General features: G+C 38.9%; 1 protein-coding gene and 1 long non-coding RNA gene across 7 annotated transcripts in view; both read left to right on the forward strand.

Moving 5' to 3' along the window:
- kdm4b (lysine (K)-specific demethylase 4B) overlaps positions 1-20,497 on the forward strand; it is a 311,868-nt gene that overhangs the window by 226,101 nt on the left and 65,270 nt on the right. For all 6 annotated transcript variants that reach the window (XR_004221360.1, NM_203733.2, XM_018091716.2 and 3 more), the window contains 3 exon segments: positions 8,973-9,081; positions 9,211-9,396; positions 9,976-10,140. Coding sequence is in view for 5 of the 6 variants with exons in the window: in NM_203733.2 (NP_989064.2) it covers positions 8,973-9,081; positions 9,211-9,396; positions 9,976-10,140 (460 nt within the window). In the remaining variant the exon portion in view is untranslated.
- Positions 13,541-16,822, forward strand: LOC105946089. The gene is made up of 2 exons (XR_001169618.3): positions 13,541-13,583; positions 14,705-16,822. It is a non-coding gene; the product is annotated as an uncharacterized LOC105946089 (long non-coding RNA).

The following is a 20,497-nucleotide window of genomic DNA, read 5'->3' on the forward strand; positions in this document are numbered from 1 at the left end:
CAAATCCTATAGTGTGTGTTATCTCGCGTTATCTCTACAATCACCAGAAAAAAAAATCCTCCTTTGCTTGCAATATTGCTTGGAGAAATGTGAACTTGCATTGCTGGGGATTCTGCTATTCTTTGATGGCTCCTCCTGCCTTATCTTTGGAATGTAGAAAGTGCTAAATTTTGTTAGAGTCTAATAATAACAGGAAATAAATTACTGGTGCTTGCATACTCTGTAGATCAGGTGTGAAATTTGAGAGAGGAGAGAGGGAAGGCTTGGGTGGTTGTGGGTTAGTACACAAAAGAGTTTGTGCCACACGTGTGCTGTAATTCATCCACAACATCAAAGAATGTGCGCACACCAATATCATTTCATTATTTATTGTAAAGCCATCAATGTTTTAGTTCTGGTCTCGAATCTATGTGAAGATGCTTAACACAAAAAAAAATATTTCATAAAGTTACAAACTTTAAAAAAAGGATGTCACATTCCCAGCCAGTCACACGATCCAATTTACTACCTTCCTGTCCCTGTTCCCCAAGCTACACTTGCCTAGGCAACCACTATGCCCAGGTGACATAAAGTGACAATAAAACTCCCAATACTGATGTTTTTTCTATTACACCTGAATAAAAATCAAACCCTTACCTAAGTCTCACTTACGAGGATCAATGATTATTAATGAATCTTAATGATGCTTTTTTTCATAATTTTTTGTTTTGAGAAACTAAATGTGGCTTTACTTGGAATCAAACTCTAAACCCCTAGTATGGTAATTTACTTACTCTACTGGTTGAGCTATAGCTCCAACTTCTGCAAAATCTTATCAATCCAGACCATGACCATATCAGCATGGTACAAAATGTGTAAAAAAAAAAAAACCAGAGCAAACTAGTCATATGCACAATATGAAGGGAACCCCAGCAAGGCAGATGGCTATATCTATAACTGGTAATTGCTTGATTGTCTATTCTCCAGTCAAATGGCACATGCAAATTGTAGATACACATGAAAAGGCATGGTACCAATAGGCATCTGACTGTAAATCATTGTTGTGCCAAGTGTTATTCATTGTAAACTGACAGGCCAGGGCTCAAACTGTGGGAGATCAAAGGAGCAGCCCAGCAGGAGTACTCCTTCTATTTTCCCTCATGAGATTAACATCAGGTACAGAGGAACTAGACTCACTGGGAACATCTAGTGGCCACTCTAATTATAGCTGTATATGTAAAACAAAAGGAGTTCAATGTGATATTGAAGCTCGTAACTAGACACATTATGAGAAGGGGTCCGTTTCATCTGTAAGTAAGTTGGGTTCAAGAGAGAGAGACCAAAGTCAATTAAGTTCAACTCTTCCAAGTAAGCCCCAGCACACACACAAACCTATGCTGACCTGTCTATACACTCACATACTGTACATAAACAAATATTCCAACATTAATACTAATTGTAGATTTTAGTTTCAATAGCCTTGAATATTATGCTTGTTCAAGAAATCATCCAAACCACTCTTAAAGGCATTAACAAAATCTGCCATCACAACATCACTTGAAAGGGCATTCCACAACCTCACTGCACTCACCATGAAAAACCACCTACACTGCTTCAAATGAAAATTCCGTTCCTCTGATCTAAAGGGGTGGCCTCTGGTGCGCTGATTTAGTATATCACTCATATTTATACCAAAGTGCATAACTTTGCACTTTTCAGCATTGAACCTCATTTTTCAATTTTCTGCCCAGTTTTCCACTTTTGTCAAATTGCACTGCAAAGTGGCAGCATCCAGCATGGAACTTATGGTTTTGCACAATTTTGTATTGTCAGCAAAAATAGTACAGCTATGGGACCTGTTATCCAGAATGCTCGTGACCTGGGGTTTTCTGGAGAAGCAATCTTTCCATAATCTCCATACCTTAAGTCTACAAAAAAAATCATGTAAACATTAAATAAACCCAATAGGATTGTTTTTCCTCTAATAAGGATTAATTACATCTTAGTTGGGATCAAGTGCAAGGTCCTGTTTTATTATTACAGAGAAAAAGGAAATCATTTTAAAAAATGTGAATTATTTGTTTATAATGGAGTTTATAGAAAATGGGCTTTCCGTATTTCAGAACTTTCTGAATTACGGATTTCCGGATAATGGATCCCATACCAGTGCTTTCAATTCCCACCTCCAGGTTATTAATTAACAAGTTAAAAAGTATGGGATCATGACAGACCTCTGCTGTACTCCACTATCAACACTGGTTAAGTTAGAAAATGTTCCATTTACCCCCTCTTTGTAATCTATCCTTCAGCCAGTTCTCTGTTCAATTACAAATATTATATTCCAGGCCAATATCCCTCAATTTTAACATTAACTTTCAAATTCTTTAGCAAGTAGCAAGTCCAAGTAGATGACATCCACTGCCATTCCAGCATCAAGGTTCCTGCTCACCTCTTCACAAAAGGCAATGAAATTAGTCTGGCAAGATATGTTAAACATAAAACCATGCTGTCATACACTTTAATTCAAGCATCCTCTCCCTTATTACCCCATCCAAAAAATTTGCTACCATTGACCAACAGGCCTATAGATTTCAGGCTGAGAATGGGATCCAATGTAACCACATAAGCAAGTCACCAGTCTCTTTGCACCATGACAGTACTCCTTAAAGAAGTGAATCCTTAAAAAAAAAAAAAAAAAAAAACGTTTGACAATCACTGAGGTAAGCTCTTTTAATACTCTGGGATGAATACCATGTGGTCCTGGACCTTTGTTTACCATTACATGTTCAAGATTCTCTTCAGTGACCCATGCGTCAGCAGTTATATTTCTACAATTGGGTCTATTAAAAAGGAAGCCTTCATTAGCTGGTTCCTCAGTTGTGTAGACAGACCAGGTTGGGTTCATCCAGAGCAGACAGGCTAGGGATAACACCCGACAGGCTGTTAACCTCATAGAGGCCATAAACAAGACACGAACACCAGCACTTCTTAGTTTGGATGCTGAAAAGGCACTTGATCGCCTCAATTGGGATTTAATGCTAGACCTGCTCCAACAAGATAGTCATGAAAGGAACCTTTCTCACAGCAATTCAGATACTTTATTCCATTTCCACAGCAACACTGAAACTTCCAGGAGCCTTAACTCTTTAACTATCAGCTGATTTGGTCAAAGCAAAACTTTTATTGCCAGACCATTTTTGAACATTTTGCGCTTTTTCACTCTAGGGGCTTTCCTAGGGGCTACTTTCATTTCACCTGGGAAAACTATATATTGTTTTTTTCAGGACAACCTAAATTTTTGAAATATGCTAGATTTTTTTTTTTGTGTAGTTCCACTTCTGTAACAAGACGTAGGCTTCTACATGTCTAAAAAATGAAGAAAAATATTTTCCGTAATATAAACACATATATTAGAAACTTGAATTATTTTATGCACGAAAATACAACTGATTTGGAAGTTTCAATGTCTCTTGAACACACCAATACCAAATATGTATAGTTTTATGGAGATTTCTCACTTGTAATACATCATAAACTCCCAGCAGTACACTGCTAACTTTACAAAGCACTGCTCCTGAAATCTGCTTAGTTTTAGATTTCAAGGCCAAATATTCTTTTGGAAAGAACAGATTCTAATGAATCCAGAATAGGCACAACTGTCTTTCTACTCCAAATTGCCAAGTTGTAATGCTTTCCTAAATTTATCCACTGCCAGATGTCCACTAAACAGTTTGATGCACAATGTGCATAGGTTTACCAAAGTATGTGGCATGTAGGCAACTAATTATTGGAGGAGGTAAGGGTGTGCTGGTGGAAAATCATCATTGTATAATTTCTGTCATTTTAGTTACTGCAAAATCAACACATTTACTGCATTTTATGTGGAATAAAGCTACAAAAAACTACGTTTTCCCCAGAAAGTCATATTGTTTTGGAAAGTACACATTCCCCCACCTAAGGTCATTAGGTAACCATATGAACACCAGAGGTCTACTGAATAGTTTGATGTCCAATATACATAGGTTTATCAAAGTACATGGTATTTGCAGACCCCAAAATATACCTTGTGCACTCTCATTTTATGGCTTACATTTACCTAATTCATAAACACATGGTTTTGTGTGGTAAAAGAGGCATAAATGTAGGCTTACTGTAGCCTTAAGAAGTTATGTAATGTTATATACTATCCCATTTTCTCTCTCCTTTTTCTTAGATCTCCTGGGTCTCCTAACTCCCCATTTTTCTCTTTGGTACACTATAAGTTCTCAGCCACAGCCCCATAAATATAAACAGATTCTCTCAACCATACTAACAACCTTGTAAATGTAATAAAGTCACTGTTGAACTATAGGTATATTAATGCTACATATGCACTATACTTACTGTATGCTATGTACCTTATACTGCTGCCTTTTGTACAAATTCTCTTTATTTTTTTTATAAAATTTAAGTTGGAGGAAAAAAGTGCTTGATTTTTAGATGGAGAAGAGTTTTCCCATTTACAAAGCACTGGCAGTGGGACAAAGCCGATAAAGCGTTTGACAAATCTCAGTTTTAAGACTGGCCAAACTGGGCGTTATTTACACCATTCTAGAGATGCTTGGAGGGATTTTGTCATATTTTGTGGTGTTGTTTTTGTTAATAAATTACGCTGTGTGCTTGCAAATAATTTATTCTACCATTTAAATATTATTCTTTTTATTTTTATGTTGCTCATTGTGTCTGCCTAAGGAGTTTTTGCAGTGTTTCATAAACATTTATCTGAATTAAAAGGTATTTTGTGGACATTTTGTTGCCCACTAAAGGGGCAGTATCCTGTGGTAGAGAAAGCGTTATGTTTGGAATTGCCCTTAAAGGGTATAATTAAAGGAGTTTTTCACCTTTGAGTTAACTTTTAGTATGATGTAGAGCAGGGGTGGGCAAACTTTTTGGCTCAGGGGCCACATTGACTTACAGGCGGGCCGGGCCAGCGTTACGCCGTTTCCGCTCCCCAGACGCTAAGCCTCTTGTGATAAGTCGGCGGGCCGGATTAAAAAGACCAAGGGGTCTGACGTTGCCGCTGGCCGTAGTTTGCCCACCCCTGATGTAGAGAGTAATTATTTCAGTTTTTGTTCAGCAGCTCTTTGGTTGCTAGGATCCAAATTACCTTAGCAACCAGCGTGTAGTTAGAATGAACGACTGATATATGAATAGGAGAGGACTTGAATAGAAAAATAAGTACTAAAAAGTAACAATAACAATTAAACAATAGTTTCACAAAGAAATTGTTTTTTGGCTGCAGGAAAACAAATAATCCAAAAACTAGATTAAAAAAAAATCTTAATGAAGACCAATTGAAAAGTTAGAATTGGCCATTCAGTAATAACTAAATGTTAACTTAAAGATGAACAACATCTCTAACCTTTTCATTTCTATTAACCTTTTTTACTGCCAGCCTTTTGGTCAAAGCGGAACTTATATTGCCAGACAGTTTTTGAACATTCTGCATTGTTTCACTTTAGGGGCGTTTCCTCGGGGGGGCTTTTATTTTACCCAGGAAAACAATATATATTGTTTTTTCAGGACAACCTAAGCTTTCAAAATATGGTAGATTTCTGTGTAATTCCAGTTCTGTGACAAGATATAGGCTTCTAAATGTCTAAAAAAAATCTAATTTATAAATAATAATAAACACACATACTAGATGCAAAAATTATTTCATGGATGAAAATACAACTGATTTGGAAAGTCCCATGTCTCCTGGACATGCTAATACCAAATATATATAGTTTTATGGAGATTTTTCACTTGTATAGGTCAAAAACTCCCAGCAGTACCCTACCAAATTTCCTGCTTTCAAGGCCAAAAATTCCACTAACAGAATGTTAAACTGTTTAAAGAACAGATTCTGGGGAATCCAGAATAGGCACATCTGTCTGTCTACTCCAAACTATCAAGTCGCAATGCTTTCCTAAAATTATTAAAAAATCGCTTCAAAGCTTCCAGTCTATAGTATCTTATCTCCTTCAGGTCATAAAGTAACCAAATAAAACACCCTAAACATGAATGCCAGGGGTCCACTGAACAGTTTGATGCCCGATGTATATAGGTTTACCTAAGTATGTGGCATGTATCATTTCTATCATTTCTGTCATTTCAGCTCCTGCAAAATCAACACATTTACATCATTATATGTGGGATAAAGCTAGTAAAAAGTATGCTCACCCCAGAAAGTCATATATTTTTGGAAAGTACACATTCCCCCAAATCTAAAATGGGTATCTGTGTCTTTCTACTCCAAAGTTAGCAATTTTGATGACATTTCCAAAAATCCCCTCAAAGCTTTCCACTTTGTAGTATCATATCTCACAAATAGCATTAGGTACCAAGATAAAATATCCTGAATTTGAATGCCATAGGTTTACCTAAATATTTGGCATGTAGGGGGGGAACATACCCCCATATGATCTGTCATTTCAGCTCCTGCAAAATCAACACATTTACATCTTTTATGTGGAATAATGCTACAAAAAAAGTACTCACCCCAGAAAGACATATTTTTTTGAAAAGTACACGTTCCCCCGAATCTATAATGGGTACATTTTTTTTTTACTTCAAGTACCAAGCCGTAAAGCTTTCCTAAGTTTGTAGATTTCTTTGACATTTCAGAAAATCGCATAAAAATGTTGCAATTTGCCGCATTTATCTCTCACAATTTCTTGATAAAGATCAGATAAAGGAAAATCACCCCAAATAGGAACACCTAAGGTCTACTGAACAGTTTGATGCCCAATATGCATAGATATACCAAAGTCTGTGGTATATACTGACCCCAAAATGAAAATAGCGCATATGGATTTCTCGCCTGCCAACTCAGCTTTTGCATACAGAGCCCCCTGTCAGCGTATTATGTTCCGTAAGACCCCCTAACTATACAGAGACCCCCAGAAAACCATATATTTTTGGAAAGTACACATTCTGAAAAATCCATCATGGGTAAAGAGTCATTTCTACAACAAAGTACACATCTGCAAAGCTTTCCTAAAGTTAGTGGTTTTTATGACATTTCAGAAAATCGCCTAAAAATGTTGCAATTTGCCACTTTTATCTCGCACAATTTCTTGCGTACAAAGGCAAATCACCCCAAAAAGGAACACCCAAGGTCTACTGAACAGTTTGATGCCGAATATGCATAGATATACCAAAGTCTGTGGTATGTACTGACCCCAAAATGAAAATAGCACATGTGGATTTCTCGTCTGCTAGCTCACCTTTTGCACTCCCCCTGTCAGCGTGTTATGTGCTGTAACACCCCCAAACTATACAGAGACCCCCAGAAAACCAAATATTTTTGCAAAGTACACATTCTGATGAATTTAAAATAGGTAAAGTTATTTTTGTACACCAAAGTTACACATGGCAAAGCTATGCTACAAACAGATCAGGAACACTTATACGGGGATAAAAATGTTATAAAACCACAAAATTTAGCAAATCAGTGAAACAACAAAATAAGTCACACAACAGTGTAATTAATCCTCAGAATATCTGATCCAATAGTCACGCTGTCTAAATAAACAGTTTTTAGGGAAAAGAAACTAAAAACAAAGTGTTTGTGAATACGTGTGTGTACTTATTTAAAACTTGTGTGACAGTGTGTATATAAGTGTATATAAGTGTATATAAGTGTGCAAAATGAAAAAAAATAAAAACTGCTAAATTGTCTGCTGTAAGTGTGTAAATTCAAAAAACCAGCCTTACCTGTCTAGAAGCATATGCTGCTTCTGCAGAGAGAATCTTTAACTGTGAGGCACGTCGTTGGCAGTTAAAGCCTTTTTATGCAACAACGTTCTGAATCATATGCAGAATTTTGACATAATTGTGTAGTGGCCAGGTATATGAATTAGCATCCAAAAGGCTTTTATTTTATTCAGTGGGACCCCATTTTAGTTGGCAGGGCACACCACCTAGGGGGACCAGTGGGGGGCCCCATGTTTACTGATAATAGCCCTGCTCTCCAATAAAACAGATACCAACATCCACATTTCACCATTTCAAATACTTACTCTTCATTTTATATATTTATAAGGCCTCCTCCTGGGAGATCATTTGTACAGTATCTCCTCCTCAGAATTATGTTTAGGGTGGTATTTGGTATGGTTTGCCACTGCTTCTGGGTCTATGATCAGATGCTAACTTGACCTTTGCCGATTTGTTGGAGAGGGTCCCACTAGAAGTCCAAATCTTTACTCAATTGATAGGATTTTTAAACTTGACAGATAGGTATTTGGCAGTTTGTCAGACAAACTGCTGGTTTTAGCTGCCTAGGTATGGGCCTGCTTTAGACCAGTCCTGAAATCTCATGCAAGTTGCCTGCCCGTTCAGTACTCTAGTAAATCTGTCTATTCTGCCATACTGATACTTGACCTGGTACAGATTTTAGTGCTCTCTCTGTTGTACTCTTGCTAATGGTCTTATAATTCACTCAATGTTATGTTGCTCTCTCATATTCTTCCACATGCCATCTGGTTTTATGTCTGCTTCTGTCTTGTGCTATCTGCTTGCCTAATTTATGTTTTTCATTGATTTGTTTTTATTAAGCGTTATATTCTGCCTGCATCTGCACTCATATGCTCTCTGACGCTTGAAAGTCTTAAAATATGAATATGTGCACTTGTGTAATGTCTGCCTTTGGCAGGTTCAAGTTATAAGTTTGCAGTCCTGAGTGATTTGGTACTCCTCTATTTTTAACTTACTTATTTTTGCTGTAATGTAATAGCTTAGGAAAATATAATAAAAGCTACTAAGCTTGCTAATGATCTAGTAACCCATAGCAATCGGCTGATAGCTTTCACAAGTAAGCAGTCTGAAAACAATTGACTGGCTGGTATAGGTCTGGGCAAATTTTGCATCTTTGTTATATTACTTTATATCTGTTTTTAACTACCTCTGGTATGTTACTATTTGATTAATTTTTTCTTAAACATTTCTGTATTGTTCTTAATGACTTATAGATGGGTTCACATTGTATGTGCTGTTGTGGTCCCTGAGGCTCGCTTCATAAATCCAGTTGAACGCCACCCTGTTGATGTCCGTACCATTCCTGAACAAAGGTGCAAACTGGTAAGAACCAGGGGAAAAACAGAGACACGATCATAGATTGAGAAAGGTAGTGACAGACTATGGTTAGTTAGAGTTTACCTCTGGGACTGAGAGTCATTTGTTTTTAATGCTGTATCCTACATATTTCAGAAGTGTGTATACTGTCGGCGGAAAATCCGGAAGGAGGTAGGAGCCTGTGTTCAGTGCTCGGTTGATCGATGTTCCACTTCCTTCCACGTCACCTGTGCATACACAGCTGGTATCACCATGGAACCTGATGACTGGCCATACGTTGTGTCAATCACTTGCTTCAAGCACGGGGCAAGCAATCAGAGTGTGAGTCCCGAAACAATCCTGTCTAATATTCTTTGTATTTTACTGCTTTTTTCTGCTTGGCTTGTTTGAGTTCTATTTATTTTCATGTAGTAAGTCTATCTCCATTGCACTAATGGCTATGGACAGGTCAGCTTCTCTTCCAGAACTTGTCCCACTGATTTTTACTGGGTTACACCAGGCCTGAGGTTGTGTAAAAAAAAAACAGCCATGGCCATCATTAGTGGATTACAAGCCTACTGCCCACTCAAGCCCACAGGGGTGGTGCGTAGAATAGTAATTAAAATAGGACCCCATTTAATAAAAAAAAAAAAAAAAAAGTCACCCAAATAGTTCATATCATATTCTGACACAAACACTATCCAATTTGCATAAGACCCCTCAGGATTTCTCCCTTTCTTCTTACTAATGGTTGCCCTGATGATAGTGATACTGGCTTTATTATGAAATGTAATAACTAGGTCCCAGGGTCACACTTTTGTAATGGCTTGTCTTTTATAAGTGTGTAGTTTTTCTTCTGTGTAATTGTTAATTTTCTAAACTATACATTACCAATACTAAAGTTTGGCTATGTCGTTATAGAGTTCTTTCTCTCGGGAAGTGAGTATTGGCCAGACTGTTATTAGTCGAAATCGAAATGGCTTGTACTACCGATGTCAAGTGATTGGATCAGCCACTCAAGTATTCTATGAGATCAACTTTGATGATGGCTCATACAGTGATAACGTGTATCCTGAAAGCATTACAGTGAGTAAAACACTACAAGATGGATGAAATTTTGGGGAGGTGTTCATGATATACTTGACTCTTTTTCAGAGCTATCTCAGGAAACGTGTAACATGCAAAGTGGCAAGTAAGGCTAAGTATACTGTAGCTACCTTTTTATTGCTTTTTGGAGCTGGTGTAGCACAGGTTTCTGACCTGCAGTGGTGAACCAAACTATTCACAGTTTTAAGGAAATTATATCTGGTAATCCTTCTCTGTTTTTTCCACTTCTCTTTTTTTATATATCAAACTGCAGATTTCCTAGTTTTTCAGTTAGATTTATATTGATTCAGAATGATTTGTTCTGTTTCAGTCAAATTATTTCCTTTGAAATGTCCTAGTTCAGATGGATCCATAACAATCTATGATAAATGTCAAAGTTCACAGCATTTACCCGCCATAGACACTAGGCAGATAGCATTCTCTCTATCATGTATACAAACAGTTTTCTTACTCATCTGTAATCTTAACCCTATACCAAGTTGAGATCAGACATAAGTAGAGACATAACTAGATGGGTGAAAACAAATTATACAAATAATAGGATATAATAAAAAGCTACAAGACTTTTGAAACAGATAGGGCTCCCTGTGATACATTAAGCTATTGAAGGGTCAAACTTGAAGAAATGTGTTAATTATAACCACTGATACGAAACCCTGTACATTTATATTAAAAATTAGATTGATCTAGCCAGATTACATAGTTTTCTGCTAGGGATGCACTGAGTCCACTGGTTTGGGATTTGGTGAAACTCCGAATCCTTCATAAAAGATTCTGGGCAATACCAAACCATATCCTAATTTGCATATGCAAATCAAGCTACCGAACGGTCAAAAAGACTTCTGTGTTTATGTGACACGTTTCATCGGAAGTCACATGATTTTAAGGATTAATATTCGGTTAAGGACCGCGGATCCAAATCCTGCTAAAAAAACGCAGAATCTTGGCCAAATCCTGAACTGAATCCTGGATTCGGTGCATCCATAATTTTTACTACTATGAGCAACTGTTCACCTTAGCCACTATTTGTACTCTAGCATTGATCATACAAGATTTTACATAATCTGGGAATGTATATAATCCTAGCACTTTATAAAAGCATCCCAGAAAGTCCCTTCTGATATTTTATCTACTACAATATCCACACAACCGCTCCAGCTGCACTGCCACACATTCACTTCTGGCAATTACACTGGGTTTTTATGCAATCTAAGATGTAAATCATTAGTGATTTATGGGATGCATTATAAGTGATGTTATCAGTGTTCACAGATGATCCAAAACTATGTAGCCCAATAAATTCTATCCATGCTGCAGGCTGATGAAAAACTGGCCAAATTGGGACCCTTTATTCTGGAGTAGAGTTTCTTAAGGGGGATATAATAACTATGTATAAATATATACATTGTAAATAAAAAGACTACACACCCCTGCAAAATGGCAGGTTTTTGTTTAATAAAAAAAAACAGAGATAGATCCTGTCAGAACTTATTAAACCTTTATTGCAAAATTGCCATCTATAAAAGAAGTTGAAAACTGTGATACTAAAACCTTAATTGCAGCCATAAAATTGAGCAATACAGGTATCGGACCCCTTATCCGGAAACCCGTTATCCAGAAAGCTCCGAATTACGGAATGCCCGTCTCCCATAGACTCCATTTTAATCAAATAATTCAGAATTTTGAAATTGATTTCCTTTTTCTATGTAGAAATAAAACAGAACCATGTAATTGATTCCAACTAAGATTAATTAATCCTTATTGGATACAAAACAATCCTATTGGGGTTAATTAATGTTTTATTGATTTTTTAGTAGACTTAAGGTATAGAGATCCAAATTACGGAAAGACCCCTTATCCGGAATACCCTTGGTCCCAAGCATTCTGGATAATGGGTCCTATACCTGTACAACCTTTGAGGACCCGAACTGGACCTTCGACACACTTGCACTACACCTCTGTAATAGTGGCGCTCAAATTTCTTTTATGCTATATACAACAATGTGAAATCACAATACAAGCAGTAAAGTTTGACGACCTAGAAAACAGAAGTAAGAGAAAAGAATCTAAGGCTTGTGGGAGTCCCAGAATGGGGGGAAAAAAGGTGATGAACTAGAATCATTATAATAGACTAAACTACCAGACTCGAAATGGATTCCTTGGCTTTTCTTAACAAACCAAATGTTTCCACTGTATAGGACCTCCTCCTGCTAAAGAATCTAGCAGACCTAGAGAATTGGTATTCAAGCTTCTAAATTATGCAATGAACATCCTAACTGTTTATAGAAAAGTAAAATACCTACACTATGAAAACCACTAATCCTGTTGTTCCAGGATTTTTTAGCTTCTGTAGCGGCAAATTGCAAAGAATTTGCCTCCAATTGCAAGCCATGTTTTTCTTAGGGATTTAAATCGCACTTGTTGCTCACTGCTAAACTCAAAATAATAGACAAAGACAAAGGCAAACCCATACTTTTTGAAGACACAAAACCGCTATGACTTATTACACAGAACAACAGCTGGGACAAACATACATGATACCTGAGCCAAAACCCTAACTTCTGATTGAAACTATGATATCACTGAGGTGAACTTCTTCTTTCAGTCTAACAGTATTTGGTTGCTTATTGACTAATGTTACATGACTACCTGTCATGCCAGGCCATATTGCCCGGGCATTGTAACAAGGTAAAATGGCAGCATTTGCGCTGTGTCCACCAGACACCCCTAATTAACCCAATACACACTATCAACATCTGGTTTCGGGCTCCCGCAGAGACCCTTAATTAAATATGCAACCCAGGACTGCAGGAAGGTGTCAACTTCATCAGACAATGCGGGATCAGCCCGTTGGGGCAGGAAGCTGGGGAGAGGCAAAGTGTGGGCCTAGGAACAGCAGGGGAGGACAGCATACAGAAAATATGGATTATAGAAATGGATCCATATCTCCGCTGCTTTAAGGTCCACATCCTCATAAATCACATAGGATTTATGAGGAGGCCCCAGGCTTCCCAATGATACCAAACAGGGGCGGCCTATACCCGCCAGTTAGGAGAAATGGGTTCTGGGGGACTGGGACATGAGACACCCCCCATGTTTGGTATCATTTTGATCGCCCACATATAGGTTAAAACAATTCCCTACTTTTATAATAATATTGAGAACTGGCAAGTACCAATATTATATGAAAAGAAACTGGCTCTATAAGTATAGCTCTCTACAGGGGAGGGGTCATGTGACCAGTTCCTGGGCACTCCCTCCTCATGCATACGGTAATGAGGGAGGGGCCCAGCGGGGAATAAAAGCACGCATGCCCAGGTATTCTTTAGTTCATTCTGGAGGCCTCAACTTATGCAACTTATGTTGGGGGATGGGCTCAGGATTTTCAACCTCTTGCCTCAGAGGGCACAACAGATCACTCGGTAATGTACTAGGGTTTTCTCTGTGTTTTTATCCCCGTTTATTTTATTGACTGTTTTGCATGTATGTTTCTCTTTTGTAACATCTTTTTAAAACTGCAATGTTTACCCTGGTAATATTAAATATAAAATTTAATAAGTTTAGTCCTTTGGCTCTATATCAATTCCCCCGTACCTCGTATGACTGCTCAGGCCTAGGTGTATTAACTGTTTGGTGTGTGTATTGGGTAGAGGGCAGATTCTGTGTAGATGCTAATTAACTAGTGGGCTGCTAGCAGGGGGGTGAGTTTGACTGTAATTTTAACCCTGTGGCTGCTAGTGTGCTGTTAAATTAGTGAGAACTAACCCTAACTGCGGTAAGAAAGTTTGTATGAAATATCTGAGTAATTAGGTTTCTATCGCCTGTTAATGATAGATGGTGGCAGCGAATAGTTGTATTTGGGGCGGTGGTGTGTTTGGGGGTGCTTGATGTTAGTTTAACCTGTGTGAAAGGTGACTGAACGTAACCCCCTTGTTCCCCGTCCCGGTGTCAGGCGCGTCTGTGAGTGGCGTTTCCCTGACACTACCCCTTTCTGACTTTCTCCCTATTTGCCTCTTTAATCTACCACTATTCTCTATTACTTTTGCTAACTGGATGTAGGTTGTTATATATAATGTTACAGTTAATTGCTGTTCTTTTTTATATACAGTGTGGTTACTGTTAAGTTCATACTCTGAGACTTACCTTATATACCCAGATATACCTCTGGGACCATATGCCCCATAGGTTAAAACATCAAAGTTAAAGGACTGCTCACTGGGACAGTCCCACCCTTGAATATATCCACCAGAAAAATGTAATGTATCCCAAAACAGGTATAAGGATAATCTTAGATGGCGGATATTGCAAAACCAGTCTACAACCCATTTTAAGGTACTGTCCTGGAATGTTGGTGGGATTAATATTCCAATAAAAAGAAGTAAAGTATTAGACTGTTTGTATAGAGAAAATGCCTATATTATCCTCTTACAAGTAACCCACCGGCACTGTAAGGACAGCCAAACGCTTTGTGCTAACTGGATTTAAACAGTCCTAGAAGCGTCTTATAAGCCATACGGATGTTGATTAAAAAAATAAATTCTAGGGGGCGCATGCGCATCATGGAGCAGTGAAGACATCTCTGATGTGAGCTCCGCATGAAAGAGACAAAAGCAACCCCTATTTAAGCCTCTAATCCGCTTGCAGCTCCACAGGGGATTGCCTAAGTAAGAGGTGACAACTGAAGCCATGGGGAAAAAAAAGAATTAGAGACACTACCTCCCCGTTTTTACAAAAACCTGCAGCGTCAGACTAACTGAGACGGATCCAAGATGGCGGTGGTGACCAGGATCCGGACTTCAGCTCAGCGGCCAGTTCACCATCGCAGCCTCAGAGGGACATGCTGAATCTTCCCCCCACCGCTCGGAAGGTACAGACTCTACCACTTCACAAACAGTGACTACAGATATACTTATAAAACAGCTCGCCGACTTGCGAGACTTTCTCTCTCAGTAGCGATAACTGACTCAGTTAAGTCAGCAGTACAAGAGATCAGGGCGGACATCTTCTCATTAGGCCAACGAGTCGACCACCTGGAGACCGTCTCAGATAACATAATTGTGCGCAACAATACACTGGAAGATGAACTACTGACTCTGAGAGAGGAAATGATCTCCCTAAAAGCACACTGCGAGGACCTGGAGAACAGAAACCGCAGACAAAATCTGAGGATAAGAGGTATCCCTGAAAATATACAACCTAAAGACCTCAGGCAATACCTCAGAACATTATTTTCAACATTATGTCCTGATTTACCAGCCGAAGTGTGGCGGTTCGACAGGGCACACAGAGCACTAGGCCCTAAAAGGCCCAACCAGCAAACTCCCAGAGACGTTATAATCTGCTGCCATTACTTTGAAAGCAAGGAACAAGTACTGGCCCACACTAGAATGCTCCCACACGTGGACTTTCAAGGAACCAAGCTACAGATATGCAATGATATTTCTCCAATCACTCTAGCCAAGAGAAGAGAGCTGAAACAAGTGACGCAGCACCTAAGGGCCCATAACATCAACTATAGATGGGGGTACCCATTCAAGTTAATCTCCACTAACAATGGGCAACAATATACGCTTATGGACCCCCAACAAGCCAAGAAATTCTTGCTCTCTATGGGCCTCCCGCTGATACCACAGATGGGGCCTGAACCGCAGAAATCTCCAAGCAAAATGACCACTGAATGGGAAAGAGTCGGTTCCAGCCAATCAAGATCCCCACGGCGGCCATCTCTGACACCCGGACCATCAACTTGATCACACTGAAGGACCGTTCTCACCTGAGCAACCACTGCAGGTATACTACTTCCACCATAAGGACAACGACTAAACCCTGCCGACGCAGTTCCACAGATTCGGATACTCCATTCCGTGAGGCCTGGACATTCCAACTGGTGCAACAACCTTAGTACCCCACTTAAAGTGCCTGCGGTTACCAAATCAAGGGTAACACCCCAATAACTGACTTCTTACACCAGTTTAACTTTCCCTTTATTTTTTTCTTTGTTGTTTTCACTGAATTACCTGCCTATGAACCCTCACTCTACAGCCCTCCTCCCTCTTTCTTTTCTTTTCCTCAATACTTCCTCTCCCCTCTCTCACTCCCACTCCATTCCTCCCTCCATTTCCCTTCCTTCCTTCTCTCCTACCTTATCTCCTCTATCTGCCCTTCTCTCGGTTACTCATAAATTGGTTTATTACACCTAAACAAAAGCTCCATAAGATGGGCAATAAGTCCTGCAATATACCCCAAGCACCATTAGCCATGAATCAATCTCTGAAAGCTACAATTTCTGACAACGCTACAGTTGTAAAATACTTGATCCAGGTGCTAACACGAGCTCCTACAACAAAAACCGAGAAATCTTTCTCTATTTTTTTCCTAAATGTGTGGTACTACAAACACCAGAGTATAGTTTTCAATGTTATTGTTAATATGTTTTTGATACAAATATACGCAAACATGATACCAGACTTTTATGCAAAACTATCTCAACCTCTATGGTGTGAAAGAAATATACTACTATTACTATTACTTTTTAGTAAGATTTCTAATCAAGTTAAAAATATATGGTTTTATCATTTTACATTTGATTTTAATACGATCATAATGTATCTAAACTAGTAGAAACAACGGCCCCCATAACCATCATAAGAGGTGACTTTAACATGGTACACTCAGATATATTGGACAGGGACACTCCCCCCAACTCCACAGCTCGACTCACACACCAAGCAAAACAGTTAAGATCAATATTAAGAGCACACTCCCTACTAGATATCTGGCATATCAATCATCCTAAGGAAAAGAGGTTCACATTTTATTCTTCACCCCACAAAATCTCCACCAGATTAGACTACTTCTTTGTCTCTCCCCAATGTCTGAGATATCCCATAGATTCTTCTATACAAGCCATATCCTGGTCTGATCATGCCCTCATTACAATATCCATCTCACTACCACCTTATATTCCAAAGCAATTACACTGGCATCTTATTGAGACCATACTACACAATATAGAAACAAAGGACAAGATCCTTGAATCTATAAAAGAATACTTTGCTCTTAGCAAAGACTCTGTAATATCAAGAGCAATGATTTGGGAAGCACACAAGGCCACCATCATGGGTCAGCTTATTGCCCTTACAACAGCTAAACAGTCTGCTAAACGCATGGAAATCCACAACTTAGAAACCAAACTCGGATACCTACATAGTAACATAGTAAGTTGGGTTGAAAAAAGACATACGTCCATCAAGTTCAACCATAATGCCTATATATAACCTGCCTAACTACTAGTTGATCCAGAGGAAGGCAAAAAACCCCATCTGAAGCCTCTCTAATTTGCCGCAGAGGGGAAAAAATTCCTTCCTGACTCCAAGATGGCAATCGGACCAGTCCCTGGATCAACTAGTACTAAGAGCTATCTCCCATAACCCTGTATTCCCTCACTTGCTAAGAATCCATCCAGCCCCTTCTTAAAGTTATATAATGTATCAGCCAGTACGACTGGGGAGGGAATTCCACAACTTCACAGCTCTCATAGTAAAAAATCCTTTCCGAATGTTTAAATGGAACCTCCCTTCTTCTAAACGAAGTGGGTGCCCTTGTGTCCGTTGGAAGGACCTACTGGTAAATAAAACATTAGAAAGGTTATTATATGATCCCTTTATATATTTATACATAGTTATCATGTCACCTCTTAAGCGCCTCTTCTCCAGTGTAAACAGACCCAACTTGGCCAGTCTTTCTTCATAACTGAGACTTTCCATACCCTTTACCAGCTTAGTTGCCCTTCTCTGGACCCTCTCTAACTCAATAATGTCCCGTTTGAGCACTGGAGACCAAAACTGAACAGCATATTCTAGATGGGGCCTTACCAGCGCTCTGTAAAGGGGAAGAATAACCCCCTCCTCCCGTGAATCTATACCCCTTTTAATACAGCTCAAAACCTTGTTTGCCCTTGCAGCTGCTGCCTGGCATTGCTTGCTACAGCCAAGTTTATTATCTACAAGGACTCCAAGGTCCTTCTCCATTATGGATTTGCCTAGTGCAGTCCCATTAAGGGTATACGGGGCTTGCATATTTTTACATCCCAGGTGCATGACCTTACATTTATCCACATTAAATCTCATCTGCCACTTAGCTGCCCAGATTGCCAGTTGGTCAAGATCCTGCTGCAGGGATGTCACATCCTGGATAGAATTGACTGGTCTGCAGAGTTTTGTGTCATCTGCAAACACTGATACATTATTCATAATACCCTCCCCTAAGTCATTTATGAACAAATTAAACAAAAGTGGACCCAGTACAGAACCCTGAGGGACCCCACTGAGAACCTTACTCCAAGTAGAGAATGTACCATTAACAACCACCCTCTGTACCCGATCCTGTAGCCAGTTTTCTATCCATGTGCAAACGACTTCACTAAGACCAATAGACCTTAGCTTAGAAAGCAGTCGTTTGTGGGGAACGGTATCAAATGCTTTGGCAAAATCCAAATAGATTATATCTACTGCATCCCCACTGTCCAGCTTCTTACTTACCACATCATAAAAAGCAATTAAATTGGTCTGACATGACCTGTCCTTCATAAAGCCATGCTGATTACTGCTCATAATGGCATTCTCCACTACATAATTTTGAATGTGATCCCTTAACAAGCCTTCAAATAACTAGAGACCTCTTATAACGCCTCCGCCACCCCATTTCTATCACATGAAATCCAGACCATCAGTAATTGATTAATACAATGTGCCCTTAAAAATGCAGAAAAAACAATTATTTGGACTAAAAGAAGGTACTATCAATCTGGAAACAAGCCCACACCATTTTAGCCCAACAATTGAAAAAAAGCCATAACCAGTCTCAACGCATGATCCTAAACAGATTGCACAGGCATTTCATAAATATTGCTCAAATTTATATAACCTATCAGACACCCCTTCCCGCTGTGAAACCAACCTGTCCAACACCTTAACCCCCTTCCTCCAAGATTGTAAACTACCCAAACTCACAACAAAAGAAGCGGATGAACTTAACAGAGACATAACAACTGAAGAACTCCTGAAGGTGATAAAGTTGCTCCCCTGGCTTCCCTAACTCTTATTATAAAACCTTTAAAGATTATCTTAGCCCCATACTAGTTGATTTATTTAATGACTTTTTAAGAGGCAAGGAAGCCATGCCAGATACAAGGTTATCCTCATATATAACACTAATACCAAGGGAAAGACCTGACCATATGCGCTAACTACCGACCTATAGCACTATTGAACTGTGACTTAAAAATCTTCACAAAGATATTAGCTAACAGACTAGCTAGAATATTACCACGATTAATTCACTTGGACCAGGTTGGTTTCATAATGGGAAGGCAGGCAGGAGATAATACCAGAAGAACTATAGACAATTTTGAAACCATACAGAAATCACAACTCCCAACCATAACTCTCAGCCTAGATGCTGAAAAAAAGCGTTTGATCGTTTAGACTGGAGCTATATGGTCAACCTCCTACAACACATGGGATTTAGAGGCCCATTCCTACAAGCAGTAAAGCTCCTAAATTCCAACCCTAAAGCATATTTAAAATTAAATGGAGATAGGGGATCCCCGATCTCAATTAACAATGGAACCCGCCAGGGATGCCCATTATCTCCACTACTATACGCAATTATCATTGAACCCCTTGCTGCTAAAATAAGAAACCACCCAAATAGCAGGGATAACCATTAATAATGAGACATACAAAATCTCATTATTCGCGGACGATGTCCTTTTAACTATTGGTAATCCTATCATTTACCTGCCCAATCTACACAAAACCCTACAATTATATAGCTCCATCTCTGGATATAAAATAAATTGGTCCAAAATGGAGGCACTCTCCCCAAACATAGATAGCCACACAAAAAAGACACTGATGCAAGACTTTAAATACAAATGGCAAACATCCCATTTGAAATACTAAGGAATCTGCATAACTCCCAAATATGAAGAACTTTTTAAGGCAAATTATATACCACTAATTAAACGAATTACACAAGACCTCAGGGAATGGAATAAACATCCCCTCTCTTGGTTCAGTCGTATAGCCTCTATAAAAATGACCATTTTACCTAAACTATTATATCTCTTTGAAACTCTACCTGTTACAATCCCCAGAAGTAGCTTAGAAAATATCCAAAGGGAAATATTGAGATTTATCTGGAAAACCACAAAAGGCAAAATCCCAAGGTCAGTCCTACTTTCAAGCAGACACGAAGGAGGGCTGGTTGTGCCTGACATCTTTAAATATTACGATGCAGCCCAACTGAGACAAACCCTACCATGGATCCAACC

This window comes from Xenopus tropicalis, chromosome 1 (genome assembly GCF_000004195.4).
Source record: "Xenopus tropicalis strain Nigerian chromosome 1, UCB_Xtro_10.0, whole genome shotgun sequence".
Classification (NCBI taxonomy): domain Eukaryota; kingdom Metazoa; phylum Chordata; class Amphibia; order Anura; family Pipidae; genus Xenopus; species Xenopus tropicalis.